The 22,300-nt window shown below is 51.9% G+C and overlaps 1 protein-coding gene and 1 long non-coding RNA gene across 2 annotated transcripts; both read left to right on the top strand.

The window, feature by feature from the left end:
* Window positions 1–6,586: 6,586 nt before the first annotated feature.
* LOC119875946 lies at window positions 6,587–9,868 on the top strand. The gene is made up of 3 exons (XR_005353218.1): window positions 6,587–8,424; window positions 8,809–9,102; window positions 9,363–9,868. It is a non-coding gene; the product is annotated as an uncharacterized LOC119875946 (long non-coding RNA).
* Window positions 9,869–13,065: 3,197 nt separating this feature from the next.
* LOC102151309 (double homeobox protein 4-like protein 4) lies at window positions 13,066–19,618 on the top strand. Its single transcript, XM_038525622.1, has 3 exons — window positions 13,066–13,333; window positions 14,543–14,694; window positions 18,459–19,618. The coding sequence occupies exon 3, from the start codon at window positions 18,540–18,542 to the stop codon at window positions 19,254–19,256; it is 717 nt and encodes a 238-aa protein (XP_038381550.1). The 5' UTR covers window positions 13,066–13,333; window positions 14,543–14,694; window positions 18,459–18,539; the 3' UTR covers window positions 19,257–19,618.
* The last annotated feature ends 2,682 nt before the right edge of the window (window positions 19,619–22,300 follow it).

Here is a 22,300-nt window from a genome sequence, read left to right as displayed (position 1 = left end):
GATAAAGATTTCTCCATCCCCTTGCTTTCAATCCTCATGGGTCTTTAGGTCTGAAATGAGTAGACAGCATATATAGATGGGTCTTGGTTTTTTATTCACTGTCACCCTCTGTCTTTTCATTGGAGTGTTTAGTCCATTTATATTCAAAATAATTATTGATAGCTATGTATTTATTGACATTTTGTTACTTGTTTTGTAGTTGTTTCTGAAAATTTTCTCTGATTCTTTCTTCTCTTTCTCTCTTAAGTGATTTGATGGTTTTCTTTAGTGATATACTTGGATTTCCTTCCTCCTTATTCTTTGCATATCTATTAGTGGTTTCTGATTTGTGGTTACCATTCAGTTTGTATGTAACATCTTCTGCATACAACAGTCTATATTAAGTTGATGGCTATTTAAGAGTGAACACATCCTTTACTCTTCTCCTCACTACATTTTAGGTATATGGTGTTATATTTTACATTCTTTTACTTTGTGGATCCCGATTGGTTTTTACAGATATACTTATTTTTCATACACTCATTTATGATTTGTCCTTTCCACTCACAGTCCTCTTTAATATTTCTTGCAGGGCTGGTTCAGTTGTCACGACCCTTTAGTTTTTGTCTGGGAAACTCTTTATCTCTTCTTCTAGTCTGAATAATAGCCATACTGGGTAGAGTATTCTTGGCTGCATTTTTCTCCCCTTTCAGCACCTTGAATATATCATGCTGCTCTATTCTTGCCTGCAAAGTTTCTGCTGAAAATTCCACTCATAGCCTTTTATGGTTTCTCTTATTTGTAACTGTCTTCTTTTTGTCTGCTGCTTTTAATTTTTTTCTTTCTTGCTATTTTTTGGCATTTTATTTATATTTTTTAAAGATTTTATTTATTTACTCATGAGAGATACACAGAGAGAGGCAGAGATATAGGCAGAGGGAGAAGCAGGCTCCCTGCAGGGAGCCTGATGTGGGACTCAATCCCAGGACCCCACCCAGGATCATGCCCTAAGCCAAAGGCAGATGCCCAACCACTGAGCCACCCAGGTGCCCTGTTATTTTTTGCCTTTTTAATTACTATGTATCTTGGTGTAGACTTCCTTGGGTTGAATGTTGAGGGGATTTCTGTACCCCCTGGATCTGTATTTCTGTTTCCTTTCCCAGATTAGGGAAGTTTTCAGCTATTATTTCTTTAGGTAGATTTTCTGCCCCCTTTTCTCTCTTTCTTCTTCTGAGATCCCTATAATGTGATTGTTCTTGCACTTAAAGGTGTCTTTGAGTTCTCTAAAACTATTTTCAATTTGCATAATTTTCTTTCCTCTCCTTTGCTCAGTTTGTTTACTTTCCATTACTCTCTCTTCCAGGTCCTCAATTCCAATTAAGGAATGAATCCTTAATTCATTCATTGGCTTCCTCTAACCTGGAATTTATTCCATCAAGTGTATTTTTCATTTCATTTATTGTATTCTTCATTTCTGATTGGCTCTTTTTAATCTCTATGTTAAGGGTCTCACTGAATGTCCTCCAATCTTTTTCTCAGGTCCAGTGAGTATCTTCATGATCATTACTTTACATCGTCTATTAGGCATATTACTTTTCTCCAATTCACTCAGGTCTCTTGCTGTGGTTTGGTCCTGTTTTTTCATTTGGGACATATTTCTCTGTCTCATTTTTTCAACTCTTTGTGTCTGTTTATGTGTGTTAGGGAAGTCAGCTACATTTCTTGCTCTTGACAGTAATGTCTTTATAAAGATGTCCTATAGTGCCCTGCAGTGCAGTGTCTTATTCCTCAGGGCCTGGCGCTTGAGGGAGTGTCTCCTATGTGTGTTGCATGTGCTCTGCTATTAAGTCCTGGCCACTTTTCCCTTCAGTCCATTCATTTGCAGAGGCATACTTTGTCATGGGCAGTGTTTAGTTCCCAGTGAGTGGGGCTTATTTTAACAAGGTGTGTAGTGGTCTGCTTGCAAAAGAGACCTGCTGTTGCTGGAACTGAGGTCCAGCAAAATGTGTGACTCAGGTATTAGTGGGATTTGCTCTGGTCTTCTGTGGGAGGAGCCTGCAATGCTGGGGCTGAGGTAAATGTGACTGGGAAAAGGCAGATCCACACAAGTGCAAGTGGGGGTGGGGGATGGGGGACAGGGTTTGGTGTAAGTTAGGTAGTAAGTGTTGGTGCTGGTTCCCACAAGTGTCCCTGTGTTTACACTCGGTAGGGGAAGGAAATGATGCCTGCCAGTTCCCCTCTACCTAAGGGGAGGTCTCCCTGTGATCCTCGTCTCTCTGGGCCACACTCTGAGATGAGTAAATCACCCTCCCTCCCATCTGCCCCCAGTGTTTTTCAAACTGCTGGTTTTAGGGCTGTACCTTCACAGATGGTTTGTTGTGCTGCCTCTTTAATGATAGGTACTCCACTTCCTAATGCCCTCCAGGCTCTCCCGGAGCTAAGCCCACTGATTTTTAAAGTATCAGGCTTTACATCCTGCTGGTTATAAGAACTCACAAGATTTGACCCTTCTTGCTTTCAAAGCCAAATATGGGGATTCATCCTTCTGGTTCGAGGGCTCCTCTGTGCGAAAGTCTGTTTTTCACCCTTCTCCATACTACCAGCTCCCTCCTCGTGGCCATAGTCCATTATGTTCTCTGCCCTTCCCACTTTCTTCATGTGGCCTCTTCTCTATCTTTGGTTGTGGAGTTTGTTCTGTTAGTCTTCAGGTTGGTTTCTGGTGAATTTATGCTGATGTGAGTGTTATCTAGTTGTATCCATGGGAGGAAGCATGCTTAAGGCCTTCCTACTCCTTGATCTTCCTAGCTTTCTATCACTTCTTTGAACACAGCATTCCAAATGACCTGGATACCTCCAATCCTGAAGATACCAACCCCTCCTCCAGAGAATTCTTACAGGGAGCATCCCCCTCCCTAAATTACAGGGCAGCACTCGTGTACTTTTGGGTTACCTCCTATACTGCTAGGGAAGCCTAATGGAAATAGCCACAGAGGGATATGCTCACTCAGACTCAGAATCTGCAGTACTCTAGTGGCCCAAAACCTAAAGGCCAGCCATCAGGTCCCAGGTCTCCCATCCCACCTCCCAGAGTGCCCTTCCCACCTCCAGGTCCTAAGCTACATACCACCTACACTGGAAGCAAAGCCCAGGATGATTCTAAATAGCAAGGGGCTTTATACCACAGCTCTGCCAATTTGGGGTCCCCATTGAGCTCATAGCTGTGCAGCCCTGGTGCAAGATCTTCTCTCTTATCTAGTGATCACCTCACAACAGAGCCCAATCTCAATGGCTGAGAGACCTTCAGAGGATCCTGAAGTCTACTCTTCCCCTGAAATTTTCTCTGATCTGGGAGCTTGGAAGCCCCCACAGCCTTATCCTAAGGACTCAGCAGCTAGGAGAAGCTTGACCCACTTCCTGGGAACAACCGTCCATTGATGACTCTGGTGGTCCCTTGCGACAAAGGTAGTAACCATATTCCTGACTCTTTTAGTCACAGGAGCCTGAGTCATGGTAATATCAGATAACCCTCCTAAATTCCCAAAGGGAGCCTTGGACAGCCTACCAGAGAGAGTACAAATCAAACTGGATGTGCCTGTGGTGCCATATTTCCAAAAAATAGCTGCTAGTGCTGGTGGCCCCTTGGCTCTCTCTTCTTGTTACAAGTATAACACATTGTTGGGGAATGTCATCAAAAAGATGTGACTACTGGTTGACCTGTGAGTTGGACCTGGGCACTCCTCACCCCCTCCTGTCCTTGGAATGTGGGTTCCACTTGGCTTTCCTGCGATCCAAGAGGCTGTTCCAAAGATATAGCTGTGAGATGGTGATGTGGTGTGGAGAACACACCTGCACCATTTATGTGACTGAACCCAGTGAGGCGTCTTTATAAATAAACTTTTAAGATTTGGCAAACAGGTGTGGGGATCCATTTATCCCACTGCTGCTCAAGACAAGCCTCATATGTGAGTTTTCTTTGCTTATTAAAACTGCCACCTACCAACCTGAAGTGACCTGTCTCTTTCTACAGTCTCTCTCTGCCCTCTGAATGCAAGGCCAGTTTCTGATTTCACCAGGGAAGGTCCAAGAAGATTATAATTCAACACATACCTACTGGAATAAACCTAAATTCCTGGTGTTCTTCATGGGAACTGCCAAAGGGGAACCTGTCCAGCTCCTTCTCCAGTGCAAATAGGCAATGTGCCCAATGTTGGTCAAAGCAAGGTACACAGGGCCTTTGGCCCATCATTACAGAGATGCTTGACCCTGGAGTCATCAGCCCATCACCTCACCCTATAATAGCCCCATCTGGCCAGTGTTAAACTGGCTGCCAAGGAATGGAGACTACCAACTGACTCTGGAAATGTAAATGCATAGGTTCCTGCCATTAAGGTTCCCATTTCTAGTAAGACAGATATGATAGATGACACCAAAAAAAGCTCAGGGTCCCTACATTGTAGACGGAGATCTAACAAATGTGTTTTACTCTATTCTTATCAGTAAAGACTCACAACATTGATTTGCTTTCACTTTCAGACACTCTTGATGCACCTTTCCTTGGCTGCCGACAAGGTTACCTACACAGCTCTGTGTCTCATATAACCTATGCAGACGAGATCTAAATCCACTCAAACTAATCCGCTGCGGCCTTTAGCATCATATAGAGGACATTCTGCTACAGGGATCCTGAGATGCTCTCCAGGAAGACTTATACTGAACAGCACAACATGTATAGCAGAGAAGATGAGCCACTGCTCTGAATAACATCTAAGGACCAGCCACTCTGTCCAGTTTGTTGGCATACTGTGGGCAGCTGAGGACCATGAGTCTCCTCTCACTGTAAACCTCAACTCCTCACAGTTGGCCTTCCCACTACACTATGGTAGGTGAGCATATGTTAGGTCTCTTCACCCTATGGAAGCTTAACCCTACTATGCCATTGCTTGCAAATTGGCTTCCTTCCTTGAGGAGAACCTCAGCAAACTGCCATATAGTTGGCACTGCCCTTTGCCCCTCTGGGATCAGACTTCCAAGTTCAATCACTGACCACAATCGACTATGCCTCAGGGAGTCTCCCAACTAAGCACAATTCTGCCTGGCTCCCCACGGGGTTCTGGACCAAACCTGACCCAAACAGCCTGGTACATGCCACTCAATTGCCAAATTTTAGCAGCCTACTGGGCTCTTTTAGAGACAGAGGCATTTGTAGGTTCATAGCCCAGTCTCCCTGTCACACAAGTTCTCATCCTCTTTGGCTCAGCATAGCCACTGAGGCCTCACTGTTGAATTTTTTTTTCAGATTACAGGAGGATATGCCTTCCCCCACACTCAGCCCCCTGACCACTGATGTGGAGGTGCTACCTGTGGCACCCCTACCAGCAGCCCCTCTAGCAGCTTGGGGGGCCTATGGCATCAACTGTATGACACGGAAAGGAAGCCAGTGGTTCCTGGCTGGTGGGGGTGGCACCATGTATGGAAGGCGGATGGCAGCGCCACCATGTATGGAAGGCCGCCCACTGAAGGCCAGGGTATACCATCCAGATGACAGCATACCCCTGGTTGAAGAAGGCTGTCCTGAAAGAACTGGCAGCAGTGTGCCTGGCTCTACACAGGCCATGGAAATGAGACTCCCAGGAGCATATACTGTTGACTCCTGTGTGGTACGCAACAGGTCAGCAGCCTGGTTTGGACGATCCTCCCTGGGGCATCTCATTTGATAGAGACAGCCAATTCTCGCATGCTGATGATGGCCACATGTGTCTCTGCACTGGAAGCATCTTGTAGTCATGCCGCAGACTCCTCATCCAAATTACATGCCTGTTCCAAGATCCCACATGCGCCACCTCCTGGGGTACCAGACAGCCTCAACATAGCTATTCCCCCTTAGAAGACTGGGCCCATTACCCCGAGTCACTCAGTATGGCAGCCCCGACAGGGCACACAGGCATAGGCAGCCCCTCACCTGGCTCTAAGCAAAGTAGTGGCATCTAGTTGTCTCTTACTGGTACCTAATTGGCTTCCAGGAGAGGGCACATGCCCCAGGGTGACAGAGCATGTTGGTGAGCGGCCCTCTGCTGGAGACAATAGGCACACCACCCTGATCTGGGGACCTCCACTGGACTCCCGCTGGCTGCTCCTCTGGAGACTCCGCTGCTGACGCACTACCCCCTTCTCTCCCAGGTCTATGCTCCTTCTTTTGGCACATCAGACGTCCCAGGTTGAGATCAAGGAGCCTATCTCACCTCCCAGGCTGTTCAGTCGTGGGCTCTAGAACATGGCATCTTGTGGAGCTTCCACCCTGCTCACTGGTCCTTAGCAGCCTGGTTACAGACAGGCACATGGTCTACTCAAAGACATGCCCCTCAAGCTTTTAAACAAAGGGAGTCTCCTAGGACAGAAGTTTTGCCCTAAGCTCTAGTCTTGCTCAAGTCCCAGCTCTCAGGACCCCAAAACCACCACACCAAGTTCCAGTTTCCCCCAGGACTTCCTGTGAGTGTGCCACAGGGAACCACACATACATACCAGGGAGGACATCCTCACACCCATCACCAGATGATGCTCTCCTCACTATCACAATTGTTTTATTTTGTTTTGATTTTTTGAACTGGTGACCTGATTGAGGGCAGATTTTGTGATACGACCCTCTTATACTAGAAGGCCAAGCAAATTGCTTCGAGGTCATGATTATATAGATTTACTTGGTCCAGGTGGTGATGTCTAGGACCAGCTGCAAAGCTATGGCCAATGGTGTTACCTCACATTTGTGTTATAATAACTGGTCAATTTAAACAAATGCATCAAAACTTTTGCAGGAGATTGAAATTATAGGACCCACTAGCAGGACCTTGTGGATCTCAGAGAGAAGAAAAGAAGTCTACATGCCTGTCCCACTGAGAAATGGAATCCACTAAGGAGCCCTGGAACTTAGTGGTTGCTGTTGGCAGATGTGGGCCAAGCCCCCAGCCCACTGTAGATAGAGGGGTGAATGACCCTGAGGAGTGAATGACCCCAGCCACCCTGTGCTTCTGGTCAGTACCCAGACCACTGGTCCCGAAGAGGCCCTGCCAGTTGGTCAAGTGTAAATGCTGTGCTTTGTTGTGGCAACCTTCTCGTCTGCACAGCCTGGATGGCAGGACTGCCAAGGGACCCCTGGGCCCTAACCTGTCCTGGAAGATGTACTGAGACAGAATCAGCCAGGTGCACAAGTGCATCGCAGGTGGCTGGGGACCAAGTGCCATAGGACACAGGTGAAGGGCTTCAGCTGGCGTGCCACCGGGCATGGGTTCTGACCCAGAGCTCACCTCCCTCTCATTAAATGGAGCCATGAGGCAAGGTTTAAATGAGCTACTCCTCCTGATACCCTGCCTCCAGTCATACCCCTGGTGGAATGTCCTCCCAGCATGACCAAGTTAGGCCATCTGGCTGGCAGGGTATGCTTTGACCATCTGCCAGAGTTTAACGGAGCAGTCTCAGATTGCAAAGCTGCCATCCACAAATGTCCCTACAATTAGCCCATCAACGTGTCCAGAATCTACATGCACCGTGGATAGAGTCTTCACAAAACTTGGTCATGGATGCCTCATGCTCCTTTGCAAGCCGCACGCCCAACGACCAGATGGAATTCCCTGAGATCCACTCACCTGGCCATAGAGACCACACTTACAATGCCACCCTGACCTCGGCCCCTCACAGGTAGACTCAGGATCTGACACCAGCCAGACACACCAGCTCTGCGTGGGTCTCCTCCTGAGTAGGCCACCCTCCACTGGGTTGGCCCCCACCAGTGTACCCCCAAGTACACCAGCACCTTGGACATCACCCTAGCCTGAGAAAATGATGGGGACAATGTGCAGTGACCTCTTGGACATTGGGACGTTCCCCTCCCAGATGGCCTCTGCCCTCAGGGGGCTGTGACTATGGCAGCAGTAGCCTGGAGGCCGAGTTGCACACATGCCTCTTGCTAAGCGACCCTGACAATCATACAGAGTACTATGTTTCTGGAATAGCTAACTGCCTCTCAGACCCTGCCTCTATCAAATGCTTGTAAAACTGAGTGAGTCCCCTGCCAACTGCCTGATACCAGGCAGCACTTGGCCTTTATGACAAGCTGAACAATGGATTTTAAGCCACACCAACCACTAGAGGCATTTCTTGTGTCATCCCAGCTTGACCCACCTGGACCTCACAGGGTAGGGACCTCTTGTTACAGAGCTCACTGCTCCTAGGACACAGCTTCTGCTTTGCACACAACACATCCAGCACCCTGCTCCCTTGTTCTCACCACCGCCTCCGGCATCATGGGCACCAACTTTACTCCTGCATGTAGGCTGCATCTTCCCCTGGGGACTCACCGCCCTCAATGGTCATGCCTCAGCAGACTTTACTGTGGACTTGACTTCCAGTCCAGGAGCAAGTCCGCTAGACTATGTTCCCATCACAAGGCATCTGGTGAGACGGCCCCTGTTATGGCAACATTGTTATCTTTACTGTTCCAGCCACCCTTTGCCCTTTGGGCGTCTGTCCACCGCAGGGATCCTGTTCACTTACCAAAGGGGCCACCCTTATTCCCATCTCGTTGGGACTGGCCAACCTCCACTGGCCCAGTAAGAATGGGATGCTAACATCCTAACCCAACCAAATATAAAAAGCCACACAGCAGTTCTCAGCCCCTCTCATCAACCACATGCAGACACAGCCCCAGGCTCAGTGTCTGTATCTGTGACCACAGCACCCGCTCCTAGGCCAGTGGTGATGGGGAGGCCCCCAGTGATGGGTTCCTGTGGGTGGGGGGGCTGGAACTCCTCCTTACAGGGCGCCTCTCCCTTCACACAGAACAACTCAGGACAGGACAGGCTGAGCTCAAGATATCGGGTCATGCAGAACATAACAGAAATACTCAATTGCCCCATCCCCGAGGTCCCGATTTGTTCCCAGGGCTCCCACCAGGCACCTGGGGCCAGTGGCTGAGAACAGGACCGCCCATGGCAGCGAGCCGATCCATCCCAGGCTCTGAGGAGACAGCCTCGGTTAAATGTGGGTGGCTTCAGAAATATGGCCTTTAATATATCCGCTCCCCAAGCGATCGCTACAGACGGCCAGGTGTCCCGCCTGGACATCCGCCTTTGGGTAAGAGCTCTCTCTATTCCAATTCTGTAAAAAGGCAACATTGAGAGGGGTCCTGGGGGTTCAGGCAGTTCAGCGTCCAACTCTTGGCTTCGGTTCGGCGCATGACCACAGGGTTGTTGAGATGGAGCCTCAGGTGGTTTCTCCAAGCTCAGTGCTCAGCAGGGAGTTTGATGAAGTTTGTCTCCCTCTCCCTCCTCCTCCCCCACTCATGCTCTCTTTTTCTCTCTCTCTCTCTGAAAAAAAAAAAAAAAAAAAAAAAGGCAACCTTGAGAGTTGGCAGGTGGATCACTTGCCCAAGCAGGAAGTGACAGCAACACAGAGCCCGGTGGTCTCCAAGCCTTACCCGGGACTTTGTAAAGATGCCTTCGCATTTGACTACAATGGGCAACCTGTTCTGCTCTGAAAGTTCTCATTCTCTGTCAGCAGAAGTTCTCACACCTCCTTCCTGATAGAGGCTGCTGGGTAAGTGAGACCCCTTCTTTCTGCCCCTGGGATGCTCAGCCTATGCTGGGGGCATCGTGTGCGGAGATCCTGCTTTGCTGGGTGATACAGCACCCTGTCCTGCATGCTCACAAGCGGAGTCTTGTCAACACTTGTATGTCCCTGAGAGGGTGTCCACAGGAAGCCAAAATATATTGGACAAGAAGGTACAGGTCCATCTGAGGAGGCGGAATGAGCCGATGCAAGCTGAGTCCAGGCGAGTAACAGTCCCCAGGCCAGTGTGTACTGGGAAGTGAAGTAGGAGAAGGAGCCTCCAGCCCAACAATTCAGCATGCTTACCTTTTTGTAAAATAAATATAATGTGTAGAAACACAAGGAAAATGTGGCAAACAGTGTGAACAGTTACCCCTGGGGTTGACATTGTGGGGGCAGGCATTAGGGGCCAAGGACACCAGGAAGAAGATGTTTTTCTAATTTTATACCATTTTTAAAACTGTGTGGGATTATTGTTGGTTTTACCTTTCCTTGTTCAGTATATTTTCCTAATGGAACCAAGGAAACAAAATTAAGATGTGGAGGAAGACATTGTGCCTCTGTGGGCCATCTGTGTCCTTACCCAGACCCCGGTTTTCATGGGACTTCACTGTACAGGCCCCACGAGGCAGATCCGTGGACACCACGTCCAGCACCCCCTTGTCCAGGAGGGTGCCCAGTGGCCCTTTGTCCAGGATGGTGCCCTGTGCCCCCGTGTCTAGGAGGGTGCAAAGCTCAGGCCTAGAACCAGTCTCAGGTGCAGGTTCGGAGGTCAGTTCTGCGGTGGTGGGAGTAGTCCCCTGGGGGAAGTGATTTCCCATGCCCGGCCTTCACCCCCAACTCCCCCACCCACCCCCCACCCCAGCCCCAGGGTCAGTTATGGTAATTTCTGACTCAGGGTTATAACCTCTTAGGAACAGAAACTTGGAGAAAAGAGTGCAGCCTCCTGCCTGGAGCCATGAAATACTTGGGTGGTGCTCCAGTGGGCCAGGGCCAGTGTGTTTGCATTTCAAAGGCTTTTAGAGGTGATCTGCTGTGGTACTGTCCCCTTGTTTCACTGATGCAGAAACCGAGGTGCAAAAAGCAGTGTCTCACCAACACCATACTCTGTCCTAGGCGAGGCCGTCCGGGTGGGAGCCTGCCCTCTCCCCACGGAGGAACAGTGCACAATGCGTCTCCCTCTGGGAGCTTTCCCTGTGCACCGGCCGTGGTCAACTCTCCAGGTGTTCTGGGTCCCCTGTTTCTTCTGCGGGGCGGGGGTGGGGTAGTGGTGTGGAGAGGCCAGGAGCTGCCAAACGTTTCCAAGGATGATTTGGGGGAAAAAGAACACATAAACTTTTGTCTATAATTGCTGGAGACTTGGCGTCGCCATGGAAACCTAGGGAAGCTGCTGCCCTAGGACCCAGAGCTGGCTCCCCAGCGGTGAGATCTGCAGGCGGCAGCAGGACCTGCCATTCGGGCTCCCATCTGGAGCAAAAGCAAACAGGTGACACTGATTTTAATAATATGTTTTACTTTCTCCAATATGTCAAAAATGCCATTGTGTCGACCATGTAATAAACATAAACATCACTGAGTTCCTTTATATTCTGTTTTTTGTGTTGAGTGTTCAAAAGGCAGTGGGCCCAGCCCAGCCCAGCCCAGACTTTCCATGCGTGGAAGCCCAACAGTGTCGGACAGACAAGCCCTCCCGGCCTGAGTCTGGAGAGGAAACGGGCAGCAGGTCACGGCCATGACGGGCTGGAACCTGGGGCTGCATCTGCTGAGGGGTCTGGGCCTGACCTCTACTCTGGAAGAAACAGCTGAGAGCGGAGGTGAGGACCGCTTCACACTGGACAGGGCTTGACCAGGGCTTGGCCCCAAGCCGAGGGCCAGACCTGGGACTCCTGGAGCCCTTCCATGGCACGGCCCCTTCAAGTCCCTGTTTTTATCCATTCTTCCCACAACAATGCTTGAGTTTCTCCCCTCTGGAAACAAGCTCTGACAGCAGCCCCGTGTACCCCTCGCCTCGCTGCTTCTGCTCCTGGGCAAACTTGCCCAGGTCTGCACATTGGGCCTCCTTGCTCCCGGGCCTCCTTGTACCCTCTCTCTTCCTGCTCATCCCTGCAAGGGCAGTGGGGCTCCTCAAACCTTGGCGGTCTTCAGTGGGACTGCGGGAGGCAAGAGAAGAAGGGAGAGCCTTTAAGGGAGGAAGGGTGGGTTGTAGTTGTTGGGGTCATGTGGGGTGCTGCAAGGCCTTGTATGGTCCTGGTAGGGTTGTGGGGCTGGGGCGGGGGACACTGAACCAGCTTGCAGCGGGTGTATCTGTCCCCCAGGAGAGGAGTGGGGATGTGAGTGCCCGTCAAGTGGCTCCTGCTCCAGCCAGGGTCTCTGACGCTGAACATGTTCCAGAGAGACTCTGTGCGCGTCCTTCAAGGGCACACAGCTTTGGGGATCATTTCTCTTTTTTTTTTTTAAATTTTTTTTTTTTTTTAAATTTATTTATGATAGGCACACAGTGAGAGAGAGAGAGGCAGAGACACAGGCAGAGGGAGAAGCAGGCTCCATGCACCGGGAGCCCGACGTGGGATTCGATCCCGGGTCTCCAGGATCGCACCCTGGGTCAAAGGCAGGCGCCAAACCGCTGCGCCACCCAGGGATCCCATGGGGATCATTTCTCACCAGGAGTGGAGGCACTCTGGATTGATGGCCTGCTTCTCCCCCGCCTTAGAGCAGGGGACGGGCCTGCAGACAGGCCAGGAGGACAGCACTCCTGCATCTCCGAGCTCCTGGCCTGCAGAGGGAGAATCAGGTTACCTGGGACTGTCCAGGGAGTTGTCAGCCGCTCCCAAGGAGCTTCAGGCCCTGATTCTCAGCCCTTCTATCTTCTCAAGGCTGCTCCTTTAGATATTTAAATCATTCTGCTCAGCAGAGTTTAGTGAAAATAATTTCTTTCTTTCTTTGTTTTTCTGAGTCAACCTCACAAGAATGTCCCAAAATATTTCACTTGCAAATCAATGCAACCAGAAATCAAACAAAGCGAAATTCTACATAGTTTGAAGAGAGCACTTGGTGCTCATTAAAATGTGGTTCTAATGTCCTGCCTGGCTAATCGCCAAAGTGAAATAAGCCAGCAGACTTGCAGGTTTTCACTTGGGCCTCCACTCTTCCCTGCCTCTCCCGTACCTGCAGCTCGGGGGTCCTTCTCACCCCGCTGTCCTACTTACAGGGGTTTACATGCTCCTGAAAACCCGGGGACTTGATCAATCAATCCAGATTCCAGAAAAGGGGGCTCAGATATGCCACATAAACCTAAACCTGAACCTGGGCTCACCACCATCTGTGTGCTAGGTGGGCATTGTGGCAGCTGCTTTATGAAAAGCTCATTTTGTGGCCAAAATCTGCCCATTATGATTCAGAGGGTACAGACGAGCAAGCAGCAGTGGAAGATTCCGTAGTAACTGAGGAAGGTGGGAGACTCCCAGCCCAGTCTGTTGTTCATGGTGCATGGGCCGGAGGCGTGCAGAGGAGGTGTTCCTTTCCACGCTCTTCACTTAAAGCATTAGAGGCCGAGCCCCACAAAACGGCACTCACTGGCACCTCACATGGCCCGCGTAGCCTACACCTGGCAGCCTGTTGTAAGCAGTGGCGTGGGTGCATTCCCCGTGGGGGCAGCCAGCCCTGGGGGGCCTGGTGGTGGGCGAGAAGAACCACACTGAAGGGCGGCTCCACACCTCTCTTGGGAACATCCTTTCCTGAGAAGATGGAATTACGAGAGGTGGGTCTTGCAAAGTGTTAAAAAGAGGCTTAACTGGGTGGGTCCGTCTGCCTTCATATAAGACTCTGGGGTGGGTGGAGGAAGGCAGTTCCTACCGACGTTCCTCCTTCGTACCTTTGGGGTCGGCCTGGTCATGTCTTCAGACTGTGAGTCCTTCAGGAGCCTCTAGAGGGTTGGAGGGAGACACGGGTGGGGTTGGGGGGCAGTGGCGTCCAGGCGGGTTTCAGCCAGCTGGTTTGAGGGTGGCATCTGGTACTGAGGCCCGGCAAGGGGGAGACTAACACCCAAACCAGACCCTGGAGGAGCTAGGGTGGTAGAATGGTGAAGGTGGTACAGTGCTTTTCAGCTCAGAAGTGCGGATAATCCGCTTCTGCGGGATGCTTGGTGCCTGAGCTCTGAGCAGGACTGTGCAGGGTTATGGGGGTGGGGGGATGTGAGGAGGGATGCCAAGACCTGGGCCTTGTATTTTGCCCCATTTCTGCACAGACTTGAGTTTTGTCTGGGCCTGAATCTCATCAGTGGTGAGCCAGCTCTGACAGACTCGGGGGTGGGGGGGGGGGGGGAGTTAAATTAGAGGCCTGGGGGCTCAGTCAGTTAAGCGCCTGCCTTCAGCTCAGGTCATGATCTCAGGGTCCTGGATGGAGCTCCTCATTGTGCTCAGCTGGAGGGAGTCTGCTTCTCCCCCTGCCTCTGTCCCACCTGTGCTCTCCCTCCCTCTCAAATAAATCTTAAAAAAAAAAATGAGGCCCGGGGGACTCGTCACAGTGGGAAATAGGAATGTTCATGGTCTGAAATTCCGTGATGCTCGGATTTCTCACGTGAAATTTCCTTACCTTTTGGGTTTCGGCATCTCTTCCTACTTGTGTATGCTGGGTGCAAGCAGAGGTAGGAGGTCGGGTCGTGCCCATCCAATATCTGACGGGACCTTACAGTTCAGGACAGTGGCCCCGGGAGCTGTCTGGGGCCATGGCTGGGGCAAGATGAGCAGCTGGGGCCCCTGGTGTGGGAGCTGAGGGGGCTCCCAAGCGGGCTCAGCCCAGGAGTGGCATCTCAGGGGACACTGGGAGCATTTTTCTGAGGGGTCTGAGTCCTATGCCTGGAAGCAGATTCTTTGTCTCTGGGAGGCTGCCCTCTGCTCACTGACCTGAACGGGGGAGTAAGGTGGGCTCAGACTAACACCTCCTCTTGCCCTCTGTGTGTCTGTCCCAGCGCCCCAAGGAGGCCGGAGACGCAAAAGGACCAAGTTCAGCAAAAACCAGTACCAGGTGCTCATTGAGGCCTTCGAGAGGGACTCGTACCCTGATATCACTGCCAGAGAGGAACTGGCCAGACGAACCCAGATTCCTGAGCCCAGAATCCAGGTGACTGTTGGCCTGTGCTCCCTGCTAAGGGTGAGAGTAGGGGTGGGGGTGGGGGCAAGAGGCTGGTTGAAGCCAGACCTAACTGCCCGTTCTGTGCCAATCCTCTTTATACCCTCTGAGATGGGCTGTGACCATCTCCCCACCCTGGTTGGGCAATACAGGTTGCCCTGCCGTAACCAGGTGACACCTCGGGCCAGGTTCTCTCTGTGATTTGGACAAAATTTCAAGTACTCACTAATTCTTTTAAAAACACCCATGACAAAGCCATGAAACTATTGGTCAAGACAAGCAACCATGTTCTCGCAGCTAGAAAATCTGCTCTGTGAGAGGATGTGAGAGAAGGTGGGAAGGGAAGGGCAGGGTGGAGTTGCATGCTGCGGGGGTGCTGCCCTCTGTGCTGGGGGCTTGGTGGCCTTTGCAAAATTGGACATGAACCTGGCAGATGCAGATTGCATCTGGGTTTTAATTTTCAGAGATCCCAGGGGGTCCAGATCATTGGATCCTATGGGTCTCAGCTTTCGGGGCACTGGGTCCTGCCTCCAGGAAGGCAGCCGTGATGAGCACGGGTGCAGCCTGGGTTTGAGATCCGCTGCCCTCAATGAAATCCTAGTCTTTGAGAGTAGAGCCCTGACATGAAGGTTGTTTGGAAAGCCTCCCCAGCCCCGGTGATTCTGCTGTGAAACCAGCATTGAAATGTCTGTCCTGGGGCAGCTCGGGTGACTCAGTGGTTTAGTGCTGCCTTCAGCCCAGGGTGCGATCCTGGAGACCTGGGATCGAGTCCCAGGTCAGGCTCCCTGCATGGAGCCTGCTTTGCTTCTCCCTCTGCCTGTGTCTCTGCCTCTCATGAATAAATAAATTAATCTTTTTTTTTTTTTTAAAGAAATGTCTGACCTGGACTGGCTGGCGCTTTTTGATCTGAGACCATTAAGGTCTCATCCTAATCTGTAACTCAGGACCCCTGGGAGTAGCCCAGGGTGTGGAGCTGTGACCGCCAGATGACTCCAGTATGCCGACCCCTGCCCTCCTACTCTCTGCCTGTTATCCCTGAGAGCCTACTGTCTACTGAGTCTGGGCTTATGCTGGTCCTGGGAGTTCTGAAGTCTCCCCAGGTGGTTCTCAGCTGCACCCAAGTTGGAGTCACCCCATTGGATTCCTGGGGGGCTCCCCACCCCCCCACTTGTCACCCAGCCCCTTGCAAGGTGCTGGATGAAGGTGGTGGCTCAGGTCAGAGGCTGCCGCCTGGGAATGAACATCCCTTGAAGGTTTGCCCGGAGAGGAGAAGGTTACCAGCAACACCCTGCAGGGGCTGAGAGATAAACTGGGGGTGGGGGGGAGGTGAGGGCCCTGGGGCTTCCTAGAAACGTCACCTGAATCAAATTTTTTCTACGTTAATTTCCCTATCTTCCCTGCTGCTCTGAACAAAGAGGACCAGGGCACAGAAAAGCCTGGTGAGGCCCTAGGCCTGTGACTTGATTTAGAGGCCTCTACGTGGCTCCTGCCGCAGCCTTTGGAGGGCCTGGAATCTGTCTCAGGGCAGGGTGGGCAGCCCTGCAGGAGTCGATCACATTCCCAAAACCCTCCCACTCATGGTCTCCTGGAAGCCCAAACAACCCTATATGCGAGGTACCCTACTTGATGAACTTTCAGAGATGGAATTGGTCGCTGAAGTTCAGTCCTTGGGGTAGGTGGGTGGGTGCTGGCTTAGGGCTCAACTAGCTCCTGAAGCCAGGAGGAAAACCCTGCTGCTCTTTTGCTCAGAGTCCTCAGGGCAGCTGGCAGAAGGTCTGATCAAGATTTGCAGTGACTCAGAGGGAGGAAGGCCCGAGTGGCTTCCACAGGCAGCACCAGCACCTGGGCCTAGCCCCAGGGCCAGGGCGTGTGCTAGAGGGTGCGGGGTGTGGTTCTGGGAATGGCCCGTCTTTATCTTGTAGTTTGTCTGGAGGATTTTTTTTTTCCTAAGCAGAGAAAATGCTGGGAGAGGTTTTCCCGTGTGTGACCCGTTGTTCTGTGGGATCTTCAGGCCTTGCTTGGTGGTAGGGCCTGTAAGGGGGTCACTGCTGTGTCCTGGCTGGCTCGGCTGGATGGGGAGCCCACCCCTGAGAGAGTGTAACCCCCTCTCAAGCTAGGCAGTGCGGGTGTGCATGTGGACTGAGTGATTCTGGGCCTTGCTCTGAACTGGGGAAAGAAGAGGAGGGGACGCTCATGTTTGGGCAATGGAGGAGGTGCCTCCACCAATACTGGTCTGCACCAAGGACTCACCTGGCCTAGGTGAGCCGCAGAGGAACGACATTGAACCAGAGGGACTTTACTTAGGCAAGTGTCATCTCCTTGTATGCTGGAAAGGAGACCACCCAGATAAGAGCTAATGGAGGTGGCGGCAGGGATGCGGCAGGGCTCAGCCCCATCCCTGGGTTCAGCAGAGCTCCAGAGGCAGGCAGGGAGCAGGGAGCTGCAGGTGCAGGTATGCTCTGGAGGCTGTGGGCACTGGAATGCCAGGGTGCTCGGCTGGAGGGAGCATCTCATGTGCTGGTCTGGGGAGCAGATGTGGCCACTGGTCCTGAGCTGAGAGCAGGTGGCAGAGGCTGAGGGACAGGGATCCAGGGTCCTGGGCCTGTTTGCCTGGTCAGCCCCTCACTGGGATCCAGTACATTTAAAAAACATTTGATTATTTTGAATACTTGTTTAACGAATCATGAATACGTATGTGAAAAAGTGGATAAAGATCCTCAGCTTTAGAAAGATTACAAGTGAAGGTACTGGTTACCATCTCCATGGGGAGAATGTTTAGATCCATTCTCAGTGACGTGCGAGTATGTGAGACAGAATTATTTGCTGTGGTCACCATGCTCTGTACGAGGGCCTAGAACCTTTGAACCTTAAGACTGCGGTGTGTGCCCTCTGCCCAGCGCCCCCTCCCATGATCCCGACTCGTGGGGAAGGCTTCACTTGGAAAGTCAGCAGGTAAGAGAGGGCCAGTTGCAGTTGGTAGGTAGAGAGGGCACAGGAGACAGAGCCAGTGTCTCCCGCTAGACCAGCGTGGGGGGGTCCCCGGGCCCTGACCTGTCCCCTCCCGACCCGGAATGTCACCGGAGGCCCTGGTCTTGTCCCAAGGAAGAGTTCAAGGACAGATCAGATGCAGTGGTTGAGTGGTGTGGGAGGGAAAGTGTATTAACTCGAGCTCAGCTGCTCATGGGGTTTGGGTCTCTATCTTCTATGGACTGTTGTTAACCAGGGAGTGTAATATTTATTACTTGGGGAGGAGATTTTGCGGGGAGCAGGTTTTCATGCCTTTTCTCCTACTTGGACAGGGTCTCTGGGCTGTCTTGGGCCCAGCTGGTTTGATCCTGCTTCCTGCTGTGGCTTTGTTTTGGAGTGCTGCTAGGATAGGTCCCTAGCCCCCCTCCCCCAAAGGGCCACCACGGTCCCCTCCCCTTTGCTGGCATCCAGGCATCATGATAGAGCCTAGTAGCTGCCTATTCTAACGCTAGAGCAGAGCCCTGGTGTTTCACCGTGGCAGCTGGCGCATCCACGAGAGTGTGTGCCTGTGTGTGTACTCGCACACCTGCAAACACGGGCACAGGTGGACACTTTGGGGAGATTTGCCTGGAAGGGGGGCCAGGCCAGGCCAAGGGTTTTGCTTTTATTCTAGATTCATAGAACTTTGTTTGGAAACTGCTGCTTAACCTCGGCCAAGTGGTGATAATTATCGTTTTTGGGCTTCATTAAAGTGTATCTTCTCTCTCTCCCTCCCCTTCTCGCTCCAGGTCTGGTTTCAGAACCGGAGAGCCCGAATCCCGAAGAGCACCCCGAGGAGGCCAGGAGTGGAGGCAGGCGCCCCGGTTCTGATGCCCAGTCAGAGCGGCAGCTGCACCCCAGACTGCTCGCGCCTGCAGAGCTTCGCAGGGGCCCCGAGCCATGCTGGCCCCTCCCCCGGGGACCCAGAGGATGCTCCTGCTCAAGCCCTTTCCTCAGGACTTGCCGACGTCCTGAACACCGGTGTGGCCTTGCCTGGCCTGGAGGCTGCAGGCAGTGCACTGGGCCAGTCTTCTGGAGATTTCTGTTACTCTCCTTTGACCTTTGGCCTTGGAGCTCTGGGTCCACTTCCCGCTTCCCTCAGGCCCCTCTTCCAGGTGGAAGCCGGCTGCAGCGGAGCTCAACAGGGGGACCTAGGGCAGCTCCTGTCCTACAAGGACTGGGACAGGGACGGTGCCCTGCAGGGGTGGGAGCAGCCTCCTTCCTCTGACCAGCAGCCCTGGTGGGGTTGGCAGCCTTCGCCCGCCCTGCAGCCACAGATGGCACCCCAGCAGCTGCCATCCCAGCCCCTGGGGGCCTGGGAGCAGCCACCGCAGTCCCCTTCCCCCTGGGAGCACTGGCCTCAGCCCTCGCTAGGGGAGGAGCTTGTGGGGGTTGGGAGCAATTTCCCCACCTCCCTCAGAGACGGGATGCTGGGGGGAAGCCCTGGGGCCCCTGAACACCCCAGCCCTGGGGCCCCTGAACACCCCAGCCCTGACCCCCACGGCTGTGGGGCAGCCCACAAAGCTTCTCCCAGGGCAAAACGTTGAAATGACTTAAGTAAGCTCGGGTGGATAGGAGATAGCATAAATCAGCTGTGGTTCCTCTGCACAATGTAATACCATGCAGAATTAAAAAGGAGTGCGAGGGTTTGCATCCTTTGCCACGGAAAGGTGCCCCAGACGAGCTTCTCAGAGGTGGGGTCTGTTGTAAATGCAGAGGAACAGGCAAGCAGAAGACCCAAGGTGACTTCCTTAGGTGGGAGAAAAGGGGATTTTTTTTAAAACCCCATCTGTCCTGTCTCCTATTAGCTGGTAGCCATGGAGCACTTACAATGTCCTCAAACTCTCAGAAAGGGCTTGGGGGACAGAGTAAGGGCTGCCTTGGAGAAGTGGATCTAACAATAAAGCATGAAGACTCAGACTGTGGCCATTTCTATGCACCCAGAAGATTGCACCCCCTCCCCGCGTGCACAGCGGCGGCTCCCTTGGGCCTGGGCACTTCTCCTTATCTCTCCCTGGTGCCCAACCAAGTGTGGCTTCCTTCCTTCTGGACACGCTGCAAAGTGGCGTGAAAGGGGTGGTGTGAGTAGAAGGAGCAGCCAGGAGGATGGATGACACATACCCCTTCTCTCTGGCCCATGGCCAAGTCTGTGCCCTCCCCACACCCACCTGCATGGAGAAGCAGGTGAGGGGGAGGGCGAGGCAAGCCAGAGCACTGGATTGTGTCACTGGGCAGGCAGAGGTCCCTCACGGTTGGGGAAATCATAAGGACCCTTCTGGGTCATGGGGAATCACACCTTTGAGGTTACAGAGAAGGAAATGTTAGCTTCACCCAGCTCACAACCAAGGGCCAGGTGCAACCCAGAGATGGACGCCGGGGACCCACCGCCCCATAGTCCTTGGGGAAACCAGGAGCTGATCACCTGTGGATTGTCACAAGCTTGGCTTCCCTGCTGCCTTGCTCTGTGCTGTGGAGGGAAGGCTGACACATTTGCAAACCTCCAGGACATTCGTGAATGATGGTGCAGCAACCTCCTGGTCACTGGTCCACCTGCTTGGCCCTCTGTCAGGGGAGGCCTGCTCTTGGGCCCTGCCTCAGCTGGAATCAACCCCAACCCACATCAGCACAAGGAATCTGCATGGAAGCCCGCTCAGGGGCTTGGGTGCAGATCTGCAGATTCTCCAGCCTACAGTCCGGGTGGCCCCTGCCCCCCAAATGTCCCTTCCCAGGTGACAGTCCTAGCTGTCCCAGCTGCCACTCTGTGACCCAGGCTGCCTGGCAGGACATGGTCATTGTCAGGGACCTGCCCTGGGGGTCTGTTCACAAGGCTGCTCTGGATTCCCTAGGGCCGGGGCCAGAGGGACAAGGGCAGAGCAGTGTGGCAGGGGACAGGTGAGGGCACAGCTGCCCACTGGCCTGACAGTGGGCTTCTCTCTGACTCCCCGTCTTTGTGTCTCTAAACACCATGCAACGTGTAAGTCCACGTTGGAATGGATCAACAAAGACTAGCATGCCATGCCGTGGTCAGGATGAGAGAGAAGATACAGGCCAATCGTTTATTAAACACCCAGGGGTTTAACACACGCCAGGCCCTGGATCCTCCTGCGCGGAGATGCTCAGCGACTGATATTCCTTCTAACTGAGCCCCTGCATCTCCAAGCTTCCTGAGCTGCAAAAGAATCCAGAAGCTGTCTCTTTCTCTGTCTTTTATTAGCAAGAAATTTGTCTTCACAGGAGGAAGGCCTTTGGAGGATTGGTATTCGGTAGGAAATGCTTTGGGATATATGACAGGAAGCCAGGCTCCTGGAGGCCCCAGGTCTCGAGTTACAAGTCCCAGGTCAGCTGCTGGCCTCTCTCTCTCAATGAGGGCCTGGGGAGCAGTGGGGGAGTTGGAGCTGGGATCAGGTTTGGTCTGCACCCAACTCTTCCTCAGTGTAGGGTCTGGGCAGTATTTCTTCTACTATCTAGTTTCCTTAATTACAGGGCATACTGGGGTACTGTTTGGGCTAAGACAATGGTTCTAAGGATAAACACAAACATGTAGGAGAAAAGAGGTGGCTCTGCCAATTGGTTCGGGAGAGACAATTACTGCAAACAAAATTCCACAGGCAAACGACAAACCGGGGGCAAAATGAGCATTTATAATAGCAGAGAAACTAAGAAATTCAGAGAATCATGAAAGCACCTCCCAAAATGAAAATACAACAAAATGGGCAATAAACATTTTTAAAGTCATCATTGTAGGGGTACCTGGGTGGCTCAGTGGTTGAGCGACTGCCTTCTGCTTAGGGCATGAACCCAGGGTCCTGGGATCGAGTCCCACGTCGTCGGGCTCCCTGCATGGAGCCTGCTTCTCCCTCTGCCTGTGTGTCTGCCTCTCTGTCTCTCATGAATAAATAAATACAATGTTAAAAAAAAAATAAAAGTCATCATTCTAAAATTTCAAAAGCAAAGCAATTGAAAATAGTGCTATGCCATTTTTAACCTATTGGGTTGAAAATGAAAATATTCATCATACATAGTGTAATATTTAAGGATATGTGTAAGACCTCCGTGAATATTAGCAAAAACTTGGAGAAATTTGCAAAGTGTAAGGAAGTTGGAATGGTTAACTATACGGATTTTCTGGAACATGAACTATTAGGCACCCAATTCAAACAATGTCCTAAATGAATATTTAACGACACGTAGTCTTGTTTTCAACATCTGGGCGAGAACCATTCAGCTAATTAAATCCTCTACCTTACAGGAAAGAATCTGAGAGATAATTAGCCTGCGTCAACCTCCTTCCTTGTCCTTTTTATTAAATCTTTCCAGCTAATTACAAATGCCTTTAAAGGCACACCAGCCCCATTTAGATGAATCACTTCTGAAGTGCTTCTGCTCCTGGTTCAGATCTGGCCCGCATTGGGGAGGTCAGGGAGACCCAGGAGTGGAACCCATCCATTCAAGCCCTGAGTGTCCAGGGCAGAGAGGGGCAAAGATGTTTGCTAAGAAATGCTGTCTTTGGGTTCGGTGGGCTGGACCTCAAGATCAAGGGAGCCTTCTCCATTCAGGCACCCTGAGAACATGTCACAGTCCCCTGAATGCA

Source organism: Canis lupus, chromosome 1, assembly GCF_011100685.1.
Source record: "Canis lupus familiaris isolate Mischka breed German Shepherd chromosome 1, alternate assembly UU_Cfam_GSD_1.0, whole genome shotgun sequence".
Taxonomy (NCBI): Eukaryota; Metazoa; Chordata; class Mammalia; order Carnivora; family Canidae; genus Canis; species Canis lupus.
Note: the sequence above shows the minus strand (reverse complement) of the source record. Positions and strands in the feature narration are given on the sequence as shown.